Below are 18,191 nucleotides of genomic sequence, written 5' to 3'. Positions count from 1 at the left end.
GAAATTTATGCTTGTTTAAAATAATCTAACATAGGGTTTAAAAAGTACTAATTTTGATCCAAGGTATTCTATGTGGCTACTTCTAGTCTTAAAAGTCACTCTTATCTTGAGCTGGGGTTGTGGCCCAGAGGTAGAGCGCTTGCCTACCATGCATGAGGCACTGCGTTTGATCCTCAGCACCACATAAAAATAAAATAAAGATATTGTGTCCACCTGTAACTAAAACATATTTTTTAAAAAATCGCTTTTCATCTCAGATAAAAGGGTTTGTTGAACAACAAAATAAATGATGATATACTGGATCATAACACCAATACTAAAATATATATTAATGAGTCCATATATAAAGAAGTAATAACTGAGTAACTGTGGGAGAAGACACAATTATTCCTTATGGAAGAAAAACTAATGTAAATGAATCAGGAAAACAGAAAATCACCATTAGAATGCCCCAATATTAACTGCCGCAGTAAATACCCAGCAGTGGATATTAAAATTTATTTTATGCAAAAACATGACATTTACAAAGTTTCAAAGTATCTTCCTCCAAGCATTTATTAATTACAATGAGAGAAATAGTAACTAATAGTGGAGAAGCTTGGCAGACATTGTCTTAACCAAGAGTTCAAGATTAACATCACCTTAGGATGGGGATGTAGTTTAGTGATAGAGTGCTTGCCTAGCATGCATGAGGCACTGGGTTGGATCCCCAGCACCTCAAAAAAGATTGAAATCATATTAATATTGAGCTATGCACACTTAAAGATGGTTAATAGAGTAAATGTTTGTTGTGTTTTTGCAATGAAAAAATATCACCAGTATAGTGACATATCGATATCGTACACATGCTGATAATACGCTCTAAGGACACAACACTTCTGTAGTTTTCTTCCTAATAAAACCTAATCCAAGCCTAATCATGAGAAAACAAAAAACAATGCCAAGCTGAGAGAGATTTTACTGATAACTGACCTAGTACTCTTCAAAAGCCTCAAAGTTATGAAAGATAAGGAAAGACTAAAGAACTATCACAGATAGTAGAGACTCAGGCTATAAACCAACTGGATGTACTATGAGATCCAGGATTGGATCTTTGAACAGAAAAAGGACACTGGGGATAATAGTGAAATCTGAATAAAGTCTGTAGCCTAATAAAATTTTACCAGTGTTAATTTCTTAATTTTGATGATTGCACTATCGTTATGTAAGGAGTTAATATTAAGGGAAGCCAAACAAATATATAGGAACTCTTAAGTATTTTTGCAATTTTATAAGTCTAAAATTACAATTAAAAGTTTTGTAAAGAGTTTAAATTCTGGGGCTGGGGATGTGGCTCAAGCGGTAGCGCACTCGCCTGGCATGCATGCGGCCCGGGTTCGATCCTCAGCACCACATACAAACAAAGATGTTGTGTCCGCCAAATACTAAAAAATAAATATTAAAAAAATTCTCCCTCTCTCTCACTCTTTCTCCCTCTCTCTCTCCTTCTCTCTTTAAAAAAAAAGAGTTTAAATTCTCCTGTAGAAATGTAGGCCTATATGCCAAAGTTTAAAAAGGCCATTGAAGCAATTTGCCTAAGCAACATAGATACTTTTAATTTTTTAAATATCAATCATTTTGTATTAGACACTCTTCAAGGCTCTTGGCTTACAACTTTAAATAAATACAAATAGTTCTGATGTTACTTGACATATTGGCAAGAATAATTGTCATAATTATTTCCATTCTTTAATTTGCTTATGGATACCTGGACTTAATCTCAGCTTATGTGCCTCATCATATCATATTCAGTTAATTGATACAGAGATTTTCATAGTTTTTAATTTTCAGGTACAATAGGAATTTTCATGGGAACTTGAAATCTAGATAAAAATTAGATTAGATCATCATTTAATCCAGTACTCAAATATGAACTCAGTGACAATATTTTCACTAGTTTAATGCAAAAATAAGAAAAAGACAAAACTTTCACAAAACTCCATATATTTTGTATTTGAAGAATGGTTTTTGTCATGAGATTATTGTCTTCCCATTTTGTATTGAAATTTTATTTCCATTTTGTAAAATTATACAAGCATGCTGATCTTATTCTATTATTTTATGCAAAATCATGATATTTACAAAGTTTCAAAGTATCTTCCTCCAAGCACTTATTAATTACAAGGAGAGAAATAGTAACTAATAGTGGAGAAGCTTGGCAGACATTGTCTGCCAAGACAATTCTTATGGGTGGTGGGCACAATGATAGGATTCACTTAGGTATTTTCATATGTGTACACAGGAAAATTATATTAGATTTAATCATTGTCTTTCCTATTCCTATACCCCTTCCTTTCCTTTCATTCCCTTTTATCTAATCTACTGAACTTCTTTCTCTCCCTCCCCACTTTATTGTGGTTTAGCTTCCACATATCAGCAAAAACATTCAACCTTTGTTTAGAGATTGGCTTATTTCACTTACTGTCATGTATAACTAAGAAGAACCGGTAAAAAAAAAAAAAAGTAAGAAGCACATAAACACAAAATCAAACTGCAGAAACTGGAAAGACCATATAAAGACCATACAATGAAACAATTTTTCTATAAAGAATCAACACTGAGAATGTTAGTTGACTTATCACTTTTAATTGTGGACACAGGAAAAAAATGAAATAAAATGTATCTTCAAAATGTAAAACAAAAGTTATTTATGAAATAATGGTGGTATGAAATAACAGGTCTTATTTCATTTAACTTGGAAAAAATAAATCTGTGTTCCCTTTCCATTGTTTGTGTTTGTGTGTGAATTAATGATTTATGAAATTCAAAGTCTGAAAATCACTGCTCCATGTAATTTTCTTTCCTTATCCTTGACATTAAGACAGGCTCTATTTATCATTGAATATAATCAAATACAAGTAGTTGGGTAGCTCTTATTTAATCATGTTTTAGTAAGTAATTACAGCTTTTCTACAAAATTAATTCTATGTTCTTTCTCCCTTAAAGTCTCTGATTTCAGCCTTCCCTAACTGATCTTAATCCAAATACACTAAAACACTATTTTGTTTTGTGCAAGAAAGATCTTTACTGCAAATGAGTAGGATTGTAACACAATTTATGGAAAATATTTAATAAGAAAAAATTATTGATATTCTGCATTTGCTTCATCTATTCTCAAAATATTAAAGAAAACACTGAAGGCAACAATAGGTTACACCAATTCTGTCCTAAGCATCTCCAACATTTAAGAAATAACAGCACTAAATTTTAGTATATTCCTGGTTACTAAGTCTATAGTCGTGTGGTGACATTAGGTATGAGTCATAAATCCAAAATGAAGCATATATTAATAAAGATGATATGTATTAATAAATGTATGTTTGAGAATTATTTTAAGAATACTACTCTATAATTCCAGGTACAAATATTGTACCTTCCTGTAAGATTGGAAGAAGATGTGTCCTGTATTAAATAAGGTATAAAATTAAAATCTCATTAAAGCTAACTTAATTTTCAAGCCAGAGTAATATTGGTTACGTTGATGTTTTGACATTGGCTTTTCTTTTAGAATAAGAGGGCTCAAGAGCTTATGAAGGCAAAATAATGATCAAAAAGACTAACTTGTTTACCTACTCCATCTACTTTTATGAATGATGTACTGGAAATACCTTTTTTCTCATTTTTAATGTCATCACTTGAGAATACTCACAGAGGAAAATGACTTGCAATCAAATTTGGTACTACCTGAAAATATATCTTTTAAGGCCACTTAATTGGTATTAATGAGCTTTTTTCTTTTAATGCCTTTTGATTTTTTTAGTTGTTCTACAAATTATAAAATAATTTAAATTTTCTATAGCACTTAATTGCACAAAATAAATGTTCTATAGCACTTATGACAGCAGTCCTAATTTATTTTTATCCTCATTCACCCTTCATTTCCCTTATTCAAATAACTGCTCTTTGATAAGGCAAGGATAGACATCTGGATATGAAAGAAAGACTTGAGATTTACTTAAAACTTCAAACAACCATTAAGAAATCAATATCTAAATTAAAAAATTAATTAAATTAAAAAATTAATTCTGGAGTACATTCCTGAACTGAATCTCTTTATATCAGACCTTACCCTTCCTTCCCATCTTGGTAATCTGTGAAGACCACTATTGACTAGGCATTTTCATGATTATGAATGATGACATGCAAGATGTTGATTCAAAGATGGTCCCCATCAGGGACAAAAATCTAGAAATTTCTGAATAATAAACTATATCTCTTTGTCAAACATGAATGCTTCCTGATATATCAAAACTGGAAGCTTGTTACCTATATATGTACAACCTTTCTACTGGAAAATAAAGGCAAAATAAGGGCTATCCTTATGGAATTAAGTATTGCAATGAATCTCATGGGGGAAACAATGTCTCATTCATTATTTTCCTGTCTGAGGAGATAAAAATGAAGTCCCTGTCACATATGTTCTTACATATGTGGTGGCATTCCTTCAAACAGTTCCAAACAGGATTACAGATATATGAACTAGAGATCAGGATAACTATTTTGTACTAAGTAAGTTAAGCCTCACTCTGGGTTTCTCATTTTCAGCAAACTTGGTACTTTTCTGTCTGCTAAAGCTGTAATCTACTACCATTTTTGTTTCAGTGAGGATAGGAGATCTTTGCATACCAAGTATAGAATTGTGTTTCACTTCTGTTACTAAGGGCTATTACTATGAGCTACATATAGTCATCAGATACCTGGGTATGGTCCTCTGACCCCCGAGACCTATTCCTGTTAGAATCTGTTGGTAAACTGGATCTGTCCTCTGTTCTTACCTCTCCAGAGGCATGAGGGAAAGGAAAATTGGGCATAAAGCGCTTAAGAAACCGGAACTCACTATTGCCAGTGCCAGTGGCTGAGCATATTTCATATGTACAAGGCCGAGATAAGGATCCATTGCCTTCTCCTTGTACCAGGTTTTTAGGGAAGTTACAGTCATCATAGAAATGCTCTTGAATTGTGAATGTGTCTCTATGTTTAATCTTCTGGTAGATGTGAATAATGAAGATCACTGTAACAGAGAGAAGAAACAGAAAGGAAAGCACAGCCAGAGAAATAACCAAATATTTAGTGGTTGAGTTTACCTTCTTAGAATGCTTGGATGGATCCCAGAACCTCAGATAAGGCTCTGAAAAGCCATCTACCAGCAGGATATTCAGTGAGGCAGTAGTGGAAAGAGCTGGTTGGCCATGATCTTGAACAAGAATAGTCAGTTTCTGCATCATGGGGTCTCTCTCAGATATCTGCCTCAATGTTCGGATTTCCCCATTTTGTCGCTGAACAGAGAATAACCCAAGGTCGGTGGCTTTAAGTAGATGGTATGAAAGCCAAGAATTTTGACCTGAATCACCATCAACAGCCACCACTTTGGTCACCAGATAGCCTGCCTCTGCAGATCTGGGCACCAGGTCATTGCAGGGCAAAGTGCCATTCTGCAATGGGTACAAGATCATTGGACGATTGTCATTGTCATCCAGAACAACCACTCTGACAATAACTTGGCTACTCAGTGTCAGGAAGCCCCCATCAGTTGCCTTTACCACAAACTGAAAATCTTGAATGGCTTCATAATCCATAGTTCTCAAAGCATACAGCTTCCCATTATCTGAATTTATGGAGATGTAAGCAAAGACTGATAGATCCCCACTTTTTGGAGGCAACAGAGAATATGTCACTTGGGCATTCTCACCCAAATCTAGATCCTCAGCATGGACTTTACCAATAAAAACTGCAGGGCTGTTGTTTTCTCGAACAGTCAAGACATAGGAATCTTTCTGAAACATTGGAGGATTGTCATTAATGTCAGATATTAGCACCTCTATCACAGTCTCTGTGGACAGGTTGGGTGGTCCTGTGTCCATGGCAACAATAGTGATATTGTAGCCTGAGACATCCTCACGATCCAAGCTTTTGTCAGTCACCAGTGAATAAGAATTTCGGAATGTAGGTTTGACTACAAAGGGAAGGTCTTCTCTGAGGAAGCAAGTGATTTTTCCTCCCACTCTGATGTCCCGATCTCTGATAGTAAAGAGGGCCACCACAGTCTGTAGTGGCGAGTCCTCAGGCAGAGGGCTAGACACAGAGGAGACCATCACTTCAGGAGGATTGTCATTTACATCCATCACTTCCACCAGAACTTTGCTGTGGGCAGAGAGTCCTCCTCCATCCGTAGCTTGAACGTCAATGTCATATGTTTCTGTAGCTTCAAAATCTAGTGGCTCTCGGAGCCGAACCTCTCCAGTATGAGAATCAATTTGAAATGTCTGGAGAATTGCTTCTGGGTTTTGAGCTAACGAGTAAGTTATCTCCTTGTTGGTGCCCTCATCTAGATCCGTGGCAGTCACTGTAGCCACCAAAGAACCAATGGAGCTATTCTCTGGTACCTGAGCACGATACACCAATCGTGAGAACTGGGGCACGTGGTCATTGACATCCAGAACCACCACGCGGATGTGTGCAGTGCCAGACTTGGGTGGGGACCCGCCATCCACCGCAGTAATTGTTAAGTTAACTTCAGCCTGTTCCTCTCTATCCAGGGGTTTATCCAGCACTAGCTCGGCATATTTGGGCCCGTGGCTCCGGAAGCGGGTGTGCAGGTGAAAATATGCGTTGGCGCTTAGGGTGTAGTTTTGGAGACCGTTGAGGCCCACGTCCAAATCCTGGGCGCTCTGCAGAGGAAAACGTGAACCCAAAGGAGTGCTCTCCGGAATCTTTAACAGTGGTTCCTTGTTTTGAAAACTTGGGGCATTGTCATTGATATCAAATACCCTGACTTCCACACGGAAGGACTGCAGCGGCTCTCCCAGGACAATTTCAAAGTGCAGAACGCATGGGTCAGCTTTGCCACAAAGTGACTCCCGATCCAATTTTTCCTTCACGAACAAATCTCCCGTCTTGCGGTGGAGCCGGAAATGCAGCTTGTTGCCCTCGGAAACTAGCCTCGCCCCGCGCGCAACCAGCTTCCCTACCTCCAGCCCCAAATCCTTAGCCACATTGGCTACAAACGAGCCGCTCTCCATTTCCTCTGCCACCGAATAGCGGATGGTGGCTGCATCCCCCACAGATACACACAAAAAAAGGAAAAGAGACGCCACTTGCCTGTTTTGCAAAGGTTTTCTGCTCGTAACCGCCATTAGTTCCCACAAATGTACTCCTTGCAGCCGCCGCCACCTGTTGAGAATATACTTTCACTTTTCCGCAACAGGCTCCTTCAACAGGGCTCACCGCTTTACTAATCTCTAATCGCAACGCGACCAAAGGCTCGCTGAACTGGTACACTGTTTTACACTGGAAAAAAAAAAAAAAAACTTTGCTTTGAGCAACCCGACACCCCAGTCTATCCAATGTATTAATAGATATGTTCTCATTCCGGAGAGTTGGGCAGAGGTTGGAAGTTTGTTGCCAAAGCAACGGTAGACTCGCCTGTTAATCCCCTTTCAAGGGAAAAAAAAGTCCTTGGGAATTGAGAAGCCAATGAGGATGTTCGTTCAAACTGACGTCACTGTATTTGCTAGCCAGCTGGGGCCACTGCGGCCATCGGCAAACAGGGACCGCTTTAAACTATATGTGCACGCTTCACAGTCCTCCCAGAGACCGAGAAAATAGCAAAAAGGACCCTGCAGTGTCTTCTGGAGCCCAAACAAAATGTATTAGGCAGCAGAGGTATCCAGGAGACAGCGGCAGACGTGAGGGAGAGCAGGAAAGAATGGAGGAAGAAGTCAGTAGGCAAAGAAAAGGGGAGAGGCAGACGTCCTTCAGGAACCTGAGGTCCAGTGGATATACTGAGAAAGGAGTAAGACAACTGGCCTCAGATCCATCCCTTGCTCCAGAACCCTAAAATGCTTAGGAAGCAGCTTGTTGTTTGTCACCTATGATTATTATGGCACTAATATTTATTGGATATGTTTTCTATGTACCAACACTCTGTTAAAGCGATTTACATGCATTATTTAATTCAATCCTTGCAACAAGGAAGACATTCTTAAAAAAAAAAAAGACCAGAAAACAGAAATAGGAAAGATTATGTCACACCCTATGGTCCTTTACTTTGTAAATGTTAGAGATAAAATTCAATTTAATTTTGTCTGACTTCACATTTCTATACTTTAATCAATATATTACTGTTTCCCAGATAATTCAGTAAACCAAATGAGGAAACCATACGAAGAGAAATATTTGGCTTTGGATTTCAAAACAGAAAAATTAGCCCCAATTCCCTCCCATTACTTTATTTGTTTTATATGTTTTTAATTAAATTATTTATTCTATTTTGTTATATATGATGGCAGATTGCAATTTATTTCAGATTAAACATAGCACAATTTTTGTTTTTTTTAATTGATTTTATTTTTTTAAATACATGACAGCAGTGGAATGCATTACAATTCTTATTACACATATAGAGCACAATTTTTCATATCTCAGTATATAAAGTATGTTCATGCCAATTCATGCCTTTATACATGTACTTTGGGTTTTTTGCATTACAATTCTTAATACGCATATATACCACAATTTTTCATATCTCTGATTGTATATAAAGTATGTTGACACACAATTCAAATCTCCATGCATATACTTTGTATAATGATGTCCATCACATTCCACCATCCTTGCTAATCCCCTGTCCCCTCCTTTTCCCTCCCGCCTCTCTGCCCTATCTAGAGTTCATCTAATCCTCCCATGCTGTCCCTCCCTACCCCACTATGAGTCAGCCTCCTTATATCAGAGAAAACATTCCGCATTTGTGTTTTAGGATTGGCTAACTTCACTTAGCATTATCTTCTCTAACTCCATCCATTTACCTGCAAATGCCATGATTTTCTACTTTTTTAATGCTGAGTAAAATTCCATTGTGTATATATGCCATATTTTTTTATCCATTCATCCACTGAAGGACATCTAGGTTGGCTCCACAGTTTAACTATTGTAAATTGTGCTGCTATAAACATTGATGTGGCTGTGTCCCTATAGTATGCTGTTATAAGTCCTTTGTGTATAGACCGAGGAGAGGGATAGCTGGGTCAAATAGTGGTTCCATTCCCAGATTTCCAAGGAATCTTCATACTGCTTTCCATATTGACTGCACCAATCTGCAGTCCCACCAGCAATGTATGAGTGTACCTTTTCCCCTACACCCTTGCCAACACTTATTGTTGTTTGTCTTCATAATAGCTGCCATTCTGACTGGAGTGAGATGATATCTTAAGAGTAGTTCTGATTTGTATTTCTCTGATTGCTAGAGATTATGGGCATTTTTTCATATATTTGTTGATTGATTGTATATCCTGTTCTGAGAAGTGTCTGTTCAGGTCCTTGGCCCATTTGTTGATTGGGTTTTTTTTTTTTTTTTGGTGTTTAGCTTTTTGAGTTCTTTATATACCCTAGAGATTAGTGCTCTATCTGATGTGTGAGAGTAAAAATTTCCTCCCAGGATGCAGGCTCTCTGTCACCTCACAGGTTGTTTCTTTTAGAGCACAGTTTTTCAAGTCACTGGTTGTACACAAAGTATTTTCACACCATTTGTGTCTTCATACATGTACTTAGGGTAACTCATTCCACCATCTTTCCTACCACTACTCCCCTTCCTTTCCCCTCCCTCCCCTTTACCCTATTTAAAGTTCCTCCATTCCTTCCATGCACCCCCCCTTGCCATTATGAGTCAGCATCCTCATATCAAAGAAAACATCTGGCCTTTGGTTTTTTGGGGATTGGCTTATTTCACTTAGCATTATATTCTCCAATATGGATTTACCTGCAAATGCCATGATTTTATTCTCTTTTAATGCTGAGTAATATTCCCGTGTATATATGTGAAGTTTCCCTATCCATTCATCTACTGAAGGGCATCTAGGTTGGTTCCACAATTTAGCTATTGTAAATTGTGCTGCTATTAATATTGATGTGGCTGTTTCCCTGTAGTATGCTGTTTTTAAGTCCTTTGGGTATAAATGGAGGAATGGGATAGCTGGGTCAAATGGTGGTTCCATTCTAAGTTTTCCAAGGAATCTCCATACTGTTTTCCAGATTGGTTGCACCAATTTGCAATCCCACCAACAATGCATGAGTGTGCCTTTCCCCCCACATCCTTGCCAACATGTATTGTTGTTTGTATTCTTGATAGCTGCCATTCTGACTCGAATGAGATGAAATCTTAGAGTCCATTACTTTATTTTTAACAGATGAAGAAACTAATGTCCCAAATGATGAAGTCTATTGACCAGTTCATTCAGCTCTTCATAATAGAGTAAGAACTAGAACTTGTCTTCTGACACTCTGTCTCATGCTCAATATTCAAAGCATTTGATTTCTTATTTGTGGTCATCATTTCAATCCTAGATGCTATACAAATAATGTCACATAAGATAAGCCAAAATCATATTTTTCAAATGAGATCAAAGTGAATGAAAACGAAGTGTACAAAATATTAATGACATCCTGACATGCAGGAGTTCATGGAACCCCTCAATCTATCAGATATCTTAACACTTGCTTAAGTGTATGTTTTAAACTATTTAGTTTTGCCTCAAAATTATATCTAAAGTATATAGCAGATAATTCTTTGAATCTAGTTTTTTCCCCTCATTATTTAGCTCAATGTGAGATTGGTGTTGTTGTGTTTAGCTCTATTTGATTCACTTTCATTACCACTTTATAGAATTCCTGTATGTATTGTCAGTGTCCTTCAACAAAGACCATCATTAACACCTGTATTTGAACAAAGTTATATTGACTGACTTACTACAACAGGGTAAACTACACACTATAGTAGATAATGGGGCATTTAAATAAGAAAGTTATAATAAAGAACATAATGGTATTTGGTTTTATGTTTGGTGGTTTGGAAGAGATTTGAAGTAGGACTTTGCTCCAGATTGCATACTGTCATAAGTGAGGTTAATTCTATGGTGGTATATTAATAATTCTTATGCAGAAGATGAAGCAAACAGGGCAAGACTAACATTTTTACTGGCAAATAAGTTAGTTACTAATATTGGCCAGGATAGAGATGTTTGGTCATTTCTATGGATTGGATTATGCCCTTTTTGTCTGTATTTAGACAAAATTGTGGGGTGCTCTTTTTTTCTCTTAACCCATCACCATAGTGTTTCCTGATGTTAGTGAAACTGAAATTATTTTTGTTCAATAGAACACTATGGCCTGTCACTGAATATAAAGCCATCTCCTGGACATCAAGTACTACTTTCATCCTTTTTAGAATGAATGCACCAAAGTTCATTTACCCATTCTATTATATATATATATATATATATATATATATATAATTTTGTGAACATGTATACACATTTTGAAGGGGGAAAGTATATACCTAGAAGTGACTCTGATGTCATAAGTTATGTTCTTTTTCAGCTTTACCTGGTATTGCCAAACTGCTTTCTAAAAGGTTATATCAATTATACTGTCATCAGAAGTGTAAATTCTAATTGTTCACATTATTTCAAACACTTTATGTCTTGGTCTTTTTTCTGTCGTTAATAATACAATAACACAGATAGGGTAATTTATAAAGAAAAGATGTTTATTTTGAGTCATAATTCTAGCTCAAGGTCAAGGAGTCACATCTGGTGGTGAACAACCTGCTGGCAGAGTTCTGGGCAATGTAGAGATCACACAGTAAGAGAGGCAGAGAGTAAAAGCACATCTGTTCCAAATTGGCTCCTTTTTAAAATCTCAAGACCTACCTACTCTTGGAACAACCCATTAATCTATTAATCTCATGAATAACCTCCTAAAAGTCTCCTGTGGTCCTACCTCTTAATATAGTGAGGATTGCATTCTTTTAAAATTTTTCTTTAAGCTTTTCCTTTTATTAGTGCAGTACATCTGTAATAATAGCTGGGTTCATTTTGACATAATCATACAGGCATGGAATTTGATTTACTCTCTGCTATACCCCCTTTCCTTTCTCTCCTCCCCCAGGAAGAGAAGAGGATAGTATTTCAACATGACTTTTGCAATGAACAAGCCATATTCAAATCATGGCAATTTGCCTTACTAGTCTTCTAAAATTCTACCCATCCTGGTGAGTGTAAGTGTTCAGATTTCATTGTTTAGTTTGCATTTCTCTGCTTATTAACTACTGGTGAGGTGGAGCACTATTTAATACATTTTTCATCCATTTGCTTATCTTTTTATTTTTTGGAAGTTTCTGCTCAATTGCCTTTGCCCATTTTTTTAAAACTCAAAATAAACATTTAGTGGTCTGTGAAATGCAAATCAAAACTACACTGAGATTTCTTCTCACTTCAGTTAGAATAGCAATCATCAAGAATACAACTAACAATTCCCTTTGCCAGTGTTTGTCTTTTTTCCTATTGATTTGTATTATTTCTTTGTATACTGTGAATTTGAGTCCTGAGTATTTCTTTACAAGTTAGAGAAGAGGCATATTTATATATAGTCAATATATGTCTACGGAGAATAACCTTAATCAATTTGGATAGAGAAAACAGAGAGTATAAGACCCACTTGTGTTATTTAGTACCATCAAAAAAGGGAGTTTTTGAAAGAGAAATATTTATTCCAGTGATTCACAGTTAAGCAGAAGCTTCTGACCTCTTAGGGAAACTTAATAAATCAATTTCCACATAATTTATTTAAAAAACATAAATTAAGCTAAGTGTGATAGCACATAACTGTAATCCCAGATAGAGAGGCTGAGACAAGAGGATCATAAGTTTGAGGCTAGCCTGGGCATCTTAGTGAGATCCTGTCTCAAAATTTAGAAATGGTCTGGGGATTTAGCTCAGTGTGAGAGTACTTGTCTAGCATGTGAGAGCCCCTGAGTTTGATCCCTTGTACTCCTCCCCCACAAAACCCCATAAATTAAAAAATACATGGCTCAATCCCAGCACCAAAAAAAAACATAAACTGACAAACAAGAAATGCTGCTTTTTCTACTGGACAGCAAAGGAAACAACTAAAAACATGAATGGAGAGCCTACAGAGAGAAATAAAATCTTTGCCAGCTACACTTCTGACAGGAGATTAATATTCAGAATATACACACATACACATACATACATACATACATACATAATGGAGTTTTACTCAACCATAAAGAAGAACTGAATCATGTATGGAACTGGAGAATATCATGTTAAGATGATATAAACCAAACTCAGAAAGTCAAGGGTTAAATGTTTTCCATCATGTGGAGGCTTGAGAGAAATAAGTAATTTTATTAAAAAAGGAATCTTATGAAAATAGGAAGGAGGAAAATGGAATAAAGGAAGGGTATCAAGAGGGAAGGAGGAGGGATGGGAAAGGGGAGGAACTATGGAATGAAACTAACCAAATTACACTATATGTGTATGTATGAATATATCACAATGAATTTCACATTTATGTATAAATATAATGCACCAATTAAAAATAAACCAGTAGATGGAAGACCAACATAATAGAGATAAAGGACTAGAGGTGGAAGGATGGGAGAGAAGAGGGGATTACTGGGGATTGAAATGGAGTAAACTGTTATATGCATTCATGAATATGTCAAACCCCACAATTATATAAAACTATAAGCCACTACTAAAAACAAAAACTTCTTTTAAAAAAGAATGCAATATATTGTTATTAACTATGGTTACTCTGTAGCATAATAGATCTCTTGAACTTATTCCTTCTAACTGAAATTGTATGTCCTTTGACAAACATATCCCCAAACCCCTGCTCCCAGCTAAGCTCCTGGTGATCACAATTCTACTCTCAAGTTCCATGAAGTTAACACTTTAATATTTCACATATGAATGAGATCGTGTAATTATTGAAAAGATCATAGAAAGTACTCCAAAAATTAAAACTAGAACTACCATATGATCCATCAAACCAACTACTAGGTATACACCCAAAGGAAATGAAATCAGTATGTTAAAGAGGTATCTGCACTCCAGTGTTTATTGCAGGATTGTAGACAATAGCCAAGATGTGGGATCAACCTAAATGTCTACCAATAATACATATATAAACAAAATAAAGTATGTAAACACATTGGAATATATTTGACCATAAAAAGAAGGAAATTCTATCATTTTGACAACATGAATGAACCTGGAGGATATTATGTTAAGTGAAATAAACCAGGCACAAAAATGCTACTTTTCAATTCAATTCATATGAATTTCAATCTCTTTGGTTAACCTCTAAGAGATTTAGTTATATCTTCTATTTTTATTTGTGCATAGTAGTTATTCAGAAGTTTCACTGTGGCATATTCACACATGCATATAATTTACTTGAATTATTTCCATCCCCCTTTACCCACTACCCTTCCCTTTCCCTTACCTGATCCCTTTTCTTTCTCTAAGAGTCTCTCTTTTACTTTCATGTTGTCTTTTTACCCTTGACTCCACATATGAGAGAAAACATGCAATATTTTTTTGAGGTTAGCATATTTCACTTAGCATGATGATCTCCAGTTCCATCCATTCTTCTGAAAAAAAAAACATGATTTCATTCTTCTTTGTAGCTGGATAATACTCCATTTTCTTTATCCATTCATCTCTTGATGGGCACCTAGGCTTATTACATAACTTGGCATTGTGAATTGTGCCATGATAAACATAGGTATGCAAGTATCTTTATAGAATGCTGAATTTAATTCTTTTCAATATATACCAAGAAATGGTATAGCTGGATTCTATGATAGTTTTCTTGAGGGACTTTCATACTGATTTCTATAGTGGTTGTACTAATTTAAATTCCTGCCAACAATGTATAAGGATTCCTTTCCCCATCAATAAGGTTGCAAACATTTATTGGATGTGTGTGTATGTGTGTGTGTTCTTGATGATAGCCATTAGGACTGAAGTAAAATGGAATCTCAATGTATTTTTAACTTGCATTTCCTAATGGCTAACAATATTAAACTGACATTAGCCATTTGCACTTCTATTGAAAAGTGTCTGTTCAGTTCATTTCCCATTTATTGATTGGGTTATTTGTTTTTATTGCTGTTGTTGTTGTTGTTGTTGTTTTAAGTTTTTTAGTTCAGCATATATTCTGGATATTAACTGTCAGTCAGAAGAGTAGCTGGGAAATTTTTCTCCCATTCTGTAGGGTCTCTCTTCATGCTGTTAATGATTTTCTTTGCTGTGCAGAAAGTCTAATTTTATGCAATCCCATTTATTGATTCTTTTTATTATTTCCTAAAGCTATGGAGTCAGAAGGCTGTTGCCTGTGCCTGTATCTACTTTTTTGACTTTGAAAAAGGGAAATTTTTAATAACTGCTTTTATCACTATGTTAATTCATTCAGTTACAAAGTATTAGAAATTTGTGAAAGGACATTATTGTATTTTTTTAAAAAGCATTCTTTCTTATATAAATATCTAGTACTTCATTGGAACACTACTGCTTAAAAGGCCCTGGCCAAAAAACTCTCTACACGCTAAAACCTATGTCATTTTCAGCCTGCTGTTAATAAAGCTGGGTGCAGAATGCAAAGCCTCCAGAAGGAGAGGACACAGTCAGGATGAGTCGGGGCCACCAGCAGTGCTCAGAGCCAGCTAGATCCCTAACAGGGAGCCCAGTGGTTTTTCCTGGGATACCCCACTTGGATTATGGTTCAATTAGTCAACAGGATAGATCTTCAAAAGGGAAGAATAATTAATTAACATGAAAGGATGTTATTGCATTTTTTGGACTACATGGCATAATGGTAGTTAGAAAAATTCTGATAGTCTTAACAAACATAACCTCCAATGTCACCAAGTATGAAGACAGACCTCAATCAGGCTCTTTATTTTGCTGAACAATACATGACTGATAAGCTATAAATGATACTGCTTCATGTTATAAAAATACTAGCTTTCTTCATTTACTATGTTTGTAGGCATTCACTGCTTGAGTCAAGGTTAGGCTTATTAAGTGATTCAAGGCAATTTTATTACAGCAGCATGTACAAATTTTATTCTCTGAGAATAAAATACACATGACACAGCTTTTATTTTTGTTTGCAACTTGTAAAATTGAGTTATTATTATGCAGATATAAAATACCAATAACTCATTTGAGGACCATGCCACCTTCTGAAAATACCATACATCTCATTCTCACATGTGTCAAAGTTACAGCATGTTCCAAACTTGTCCAGAGAAAAATGAGTGACTGTTCTTGACTGTTTTCCTGGCAATAGCACTAACTGTGTTGAGAAGAGCCCAGGAATAAGGCAGCACAGTCAGATGGAAGAGACTTTTTATATAATAGCAAAATGCCTGAAAGACTCTCTGAAATAGGTGATTTCTACTTTCACACGATCCCCTAAACTTAATTTCTTTCTTTTTAAGGGCTGGCTTGGATTGACTTGTTGAGACCAGTGTCTGTTATTTAATGATTCATGAGAGAAAAATTTCTGTAAAAATTACATATAAACTTGTGATAGGTCAACAGAAGTTACAGATAAAGAGGATGATGAGGAAGTTATCCATGATCCATCTATGTGAAAGTCATGTTAGCTTTGTTGTACACTTCAAAAACTTTCTCAATGGCAGTGACATAGGCAGCTATTTTCAGGTCAGATTATACTTCATGGTTATATGCATAATTTGCCTGGCTGAACATTCCATGGTGTAGACCAAGCCAGAATGCACAATGTCTTTCTCTGATGTACCTGATATTCTTTCCTGGAACTCTGTAGTGGGAATGACAAGAATTGTTCCACCATGCTTTCCAAGTTTTCCTTCTAAACTTTCTAGAACAGATATGAGAAAGTGATAATCAGAATCCATTTCATAATTGAAGGTTAATCGGCCAAGGCTGACATGATTCTTATTTTTCAGCCACTCAAACTAAGACACTGCCGACATTTAAGAAGAGACTGGGAATAATCATCATGTGTTCCTCTCCAGGAGAATCTTATCAGCTTCCAGAATGGTTGGTCCACTGGCATCTTCAGCAATGATCTTGGCCTGTGCTTATATCTTGAAATACTCCCCCTACTTTTTGTTATGGTTCAGATGTGAGGTGTCCCCTGGAAAAGCTCATACATGAGACAATGTAGGAAGATTCAGAAGAGAAATGATTGTATTGTAAAAGTCTTAATCCAATCAATGAAGTAATCCTTGATGGAATTAACTGAAGTGGTAGGGTGTGGCTGGAAGAGGTGGGAATCAGGGAGTGGCTATGGGGTATATATATTTGTATCTGGAGAGTGGAGTTTCTCTCTCTCTCTCTCTCTCTCTCTCTCTCTCTCTCTCTCTCTCTCTCCTTCCTGATTATAGTGATGTGAACTGCTTCACTCCAGCCAGATGTCCTGCCTCACCTCAAGCCCAGAGGAATGGAACTATCTGTGGGCCTCTGAAATCATAAGCTCTTAAAAAAAACTCTTCCTCCTCTACAATTGTTCTGGTCAGATCCTTTAGTTACAGCAGCGCAAAAGTTGACTAAAAGAATTTCCTTCTAGTAGTTTCAAAGGTTCGGGCCTTATATTTGGGTCTATCATTCATTTTGAATTTATTGTTGTACAAATAAGAGACAGGAGTCTAGCTTCAATCTTCTACATATGGATATCTAGTTTTCCTGCACCATTTGTGAATAGGCTGCCTTTTGTCCTATGTATGTTTTTAACACCTTTGGCAAGAATTAGATGGGACGCTGGGAAACGAGGAAATAGCGACGCAGGGATACAGCGCTGCAGTTTCTGCCAGCTGTGCAAGCACCGTACTCAGGGCTGAATTCTGGGTTCGAGACGGGGGAAGGAAGCGGTCCATCTCAGTTCTCCACACCGGTCAGACCACAGAGGAGGCCAGCGGCCACCATGTTGGAAAGCTGACGTCATATCCCTGTTTTCAACTGACCGCAGCTCATTCAGCCATAAAACAGGTAATTTCAGGCTGCCATTCGCCTGTGGCTTGCAGACAGATTGCTTGGGCTCAGTGCCTGGGTGCTTCCTAGTGCCTGCTCTTATCGGAGCGAGCACCGAGCGCGGGGCGGCTGAGTTCTGGCTCCCGGAACCGCCCTGGCCCAGGGCTGGGGAGCCTGCGGAGGCTGCTTCTTGGAGTCTGCTCTTATCAGAGCATACACCGAGCACGGAGCGGCCGAGTTACGGCTCCCGGAACTGCCCTGGCCCAGGGCTAGGAGCCCGCTGAAACTGCTTCTCGGTCCGGGTCCTGCTGAGGGCCGGTCAGGACT

At 37.0% G+C, this 18,191-nt stretch overlaps 1 protein-coding gene and 1 long non-coding RNA gene across 2 annotated transcripts in view; one reads left to right on the top strand and one right to left on the bottom strand.

Annotated features, from left to right (window-relative positions):
• Window positions 1–1,417: 1,417 nt before the first annotated feature.
• Pcdhb1 (protocadherin beta 1) lies at window positions 1,418–7,542 on the bottom strand. Its single transcript, XM_015485096.2, has one exon. It carries the CDS (start codon window positions 7,170–7,172, stop codon window positions 4,716–4,718), a length of 2,457 nt encoding a protein of 818 aa, XP_015340582.1. The 5' UTR covers window positions 7,173–7,542; the 3' UTR covers window positions 1,418–4,715.
• Window positions 7,543–16,558: 9,016 nt separating this feature from the next.
• Window positions 16,559–18,191, top strand: part of LOC125619104 — a 22,501-nt gene continuing 20,868 nt past the window's right edge. The window contains exon 1 of the long non-coding RNA XR_007350595.1: window positions 16,559–16,694. This is a non-coding gene — a long non-coding RNA (uncharacterized LOC125619104). The remainder of the gene's footprint in view (window positions 16,695–18,191) is intronic.

This window comes from Marmota marmota, unplaced genomic scaffold (genome assembly GCF_001458135.2).
Source record: "Marmota marmota marmota unplaced genomic scaffold, marMar, whole genome shotgun sequence".
Classification (NCBI taxonomy): domain Eukaryota; kingdom Metazoa; phylum Chordata; class Mammalia; order Rodentia; family Sciuridae; genus Marmota; species Marmota marmota.
The sequence above is the reverse complement of the archived record's forward strand: the minus strand, read 5'-3'. Positions and strand labels throughout refer to the sequence as shown.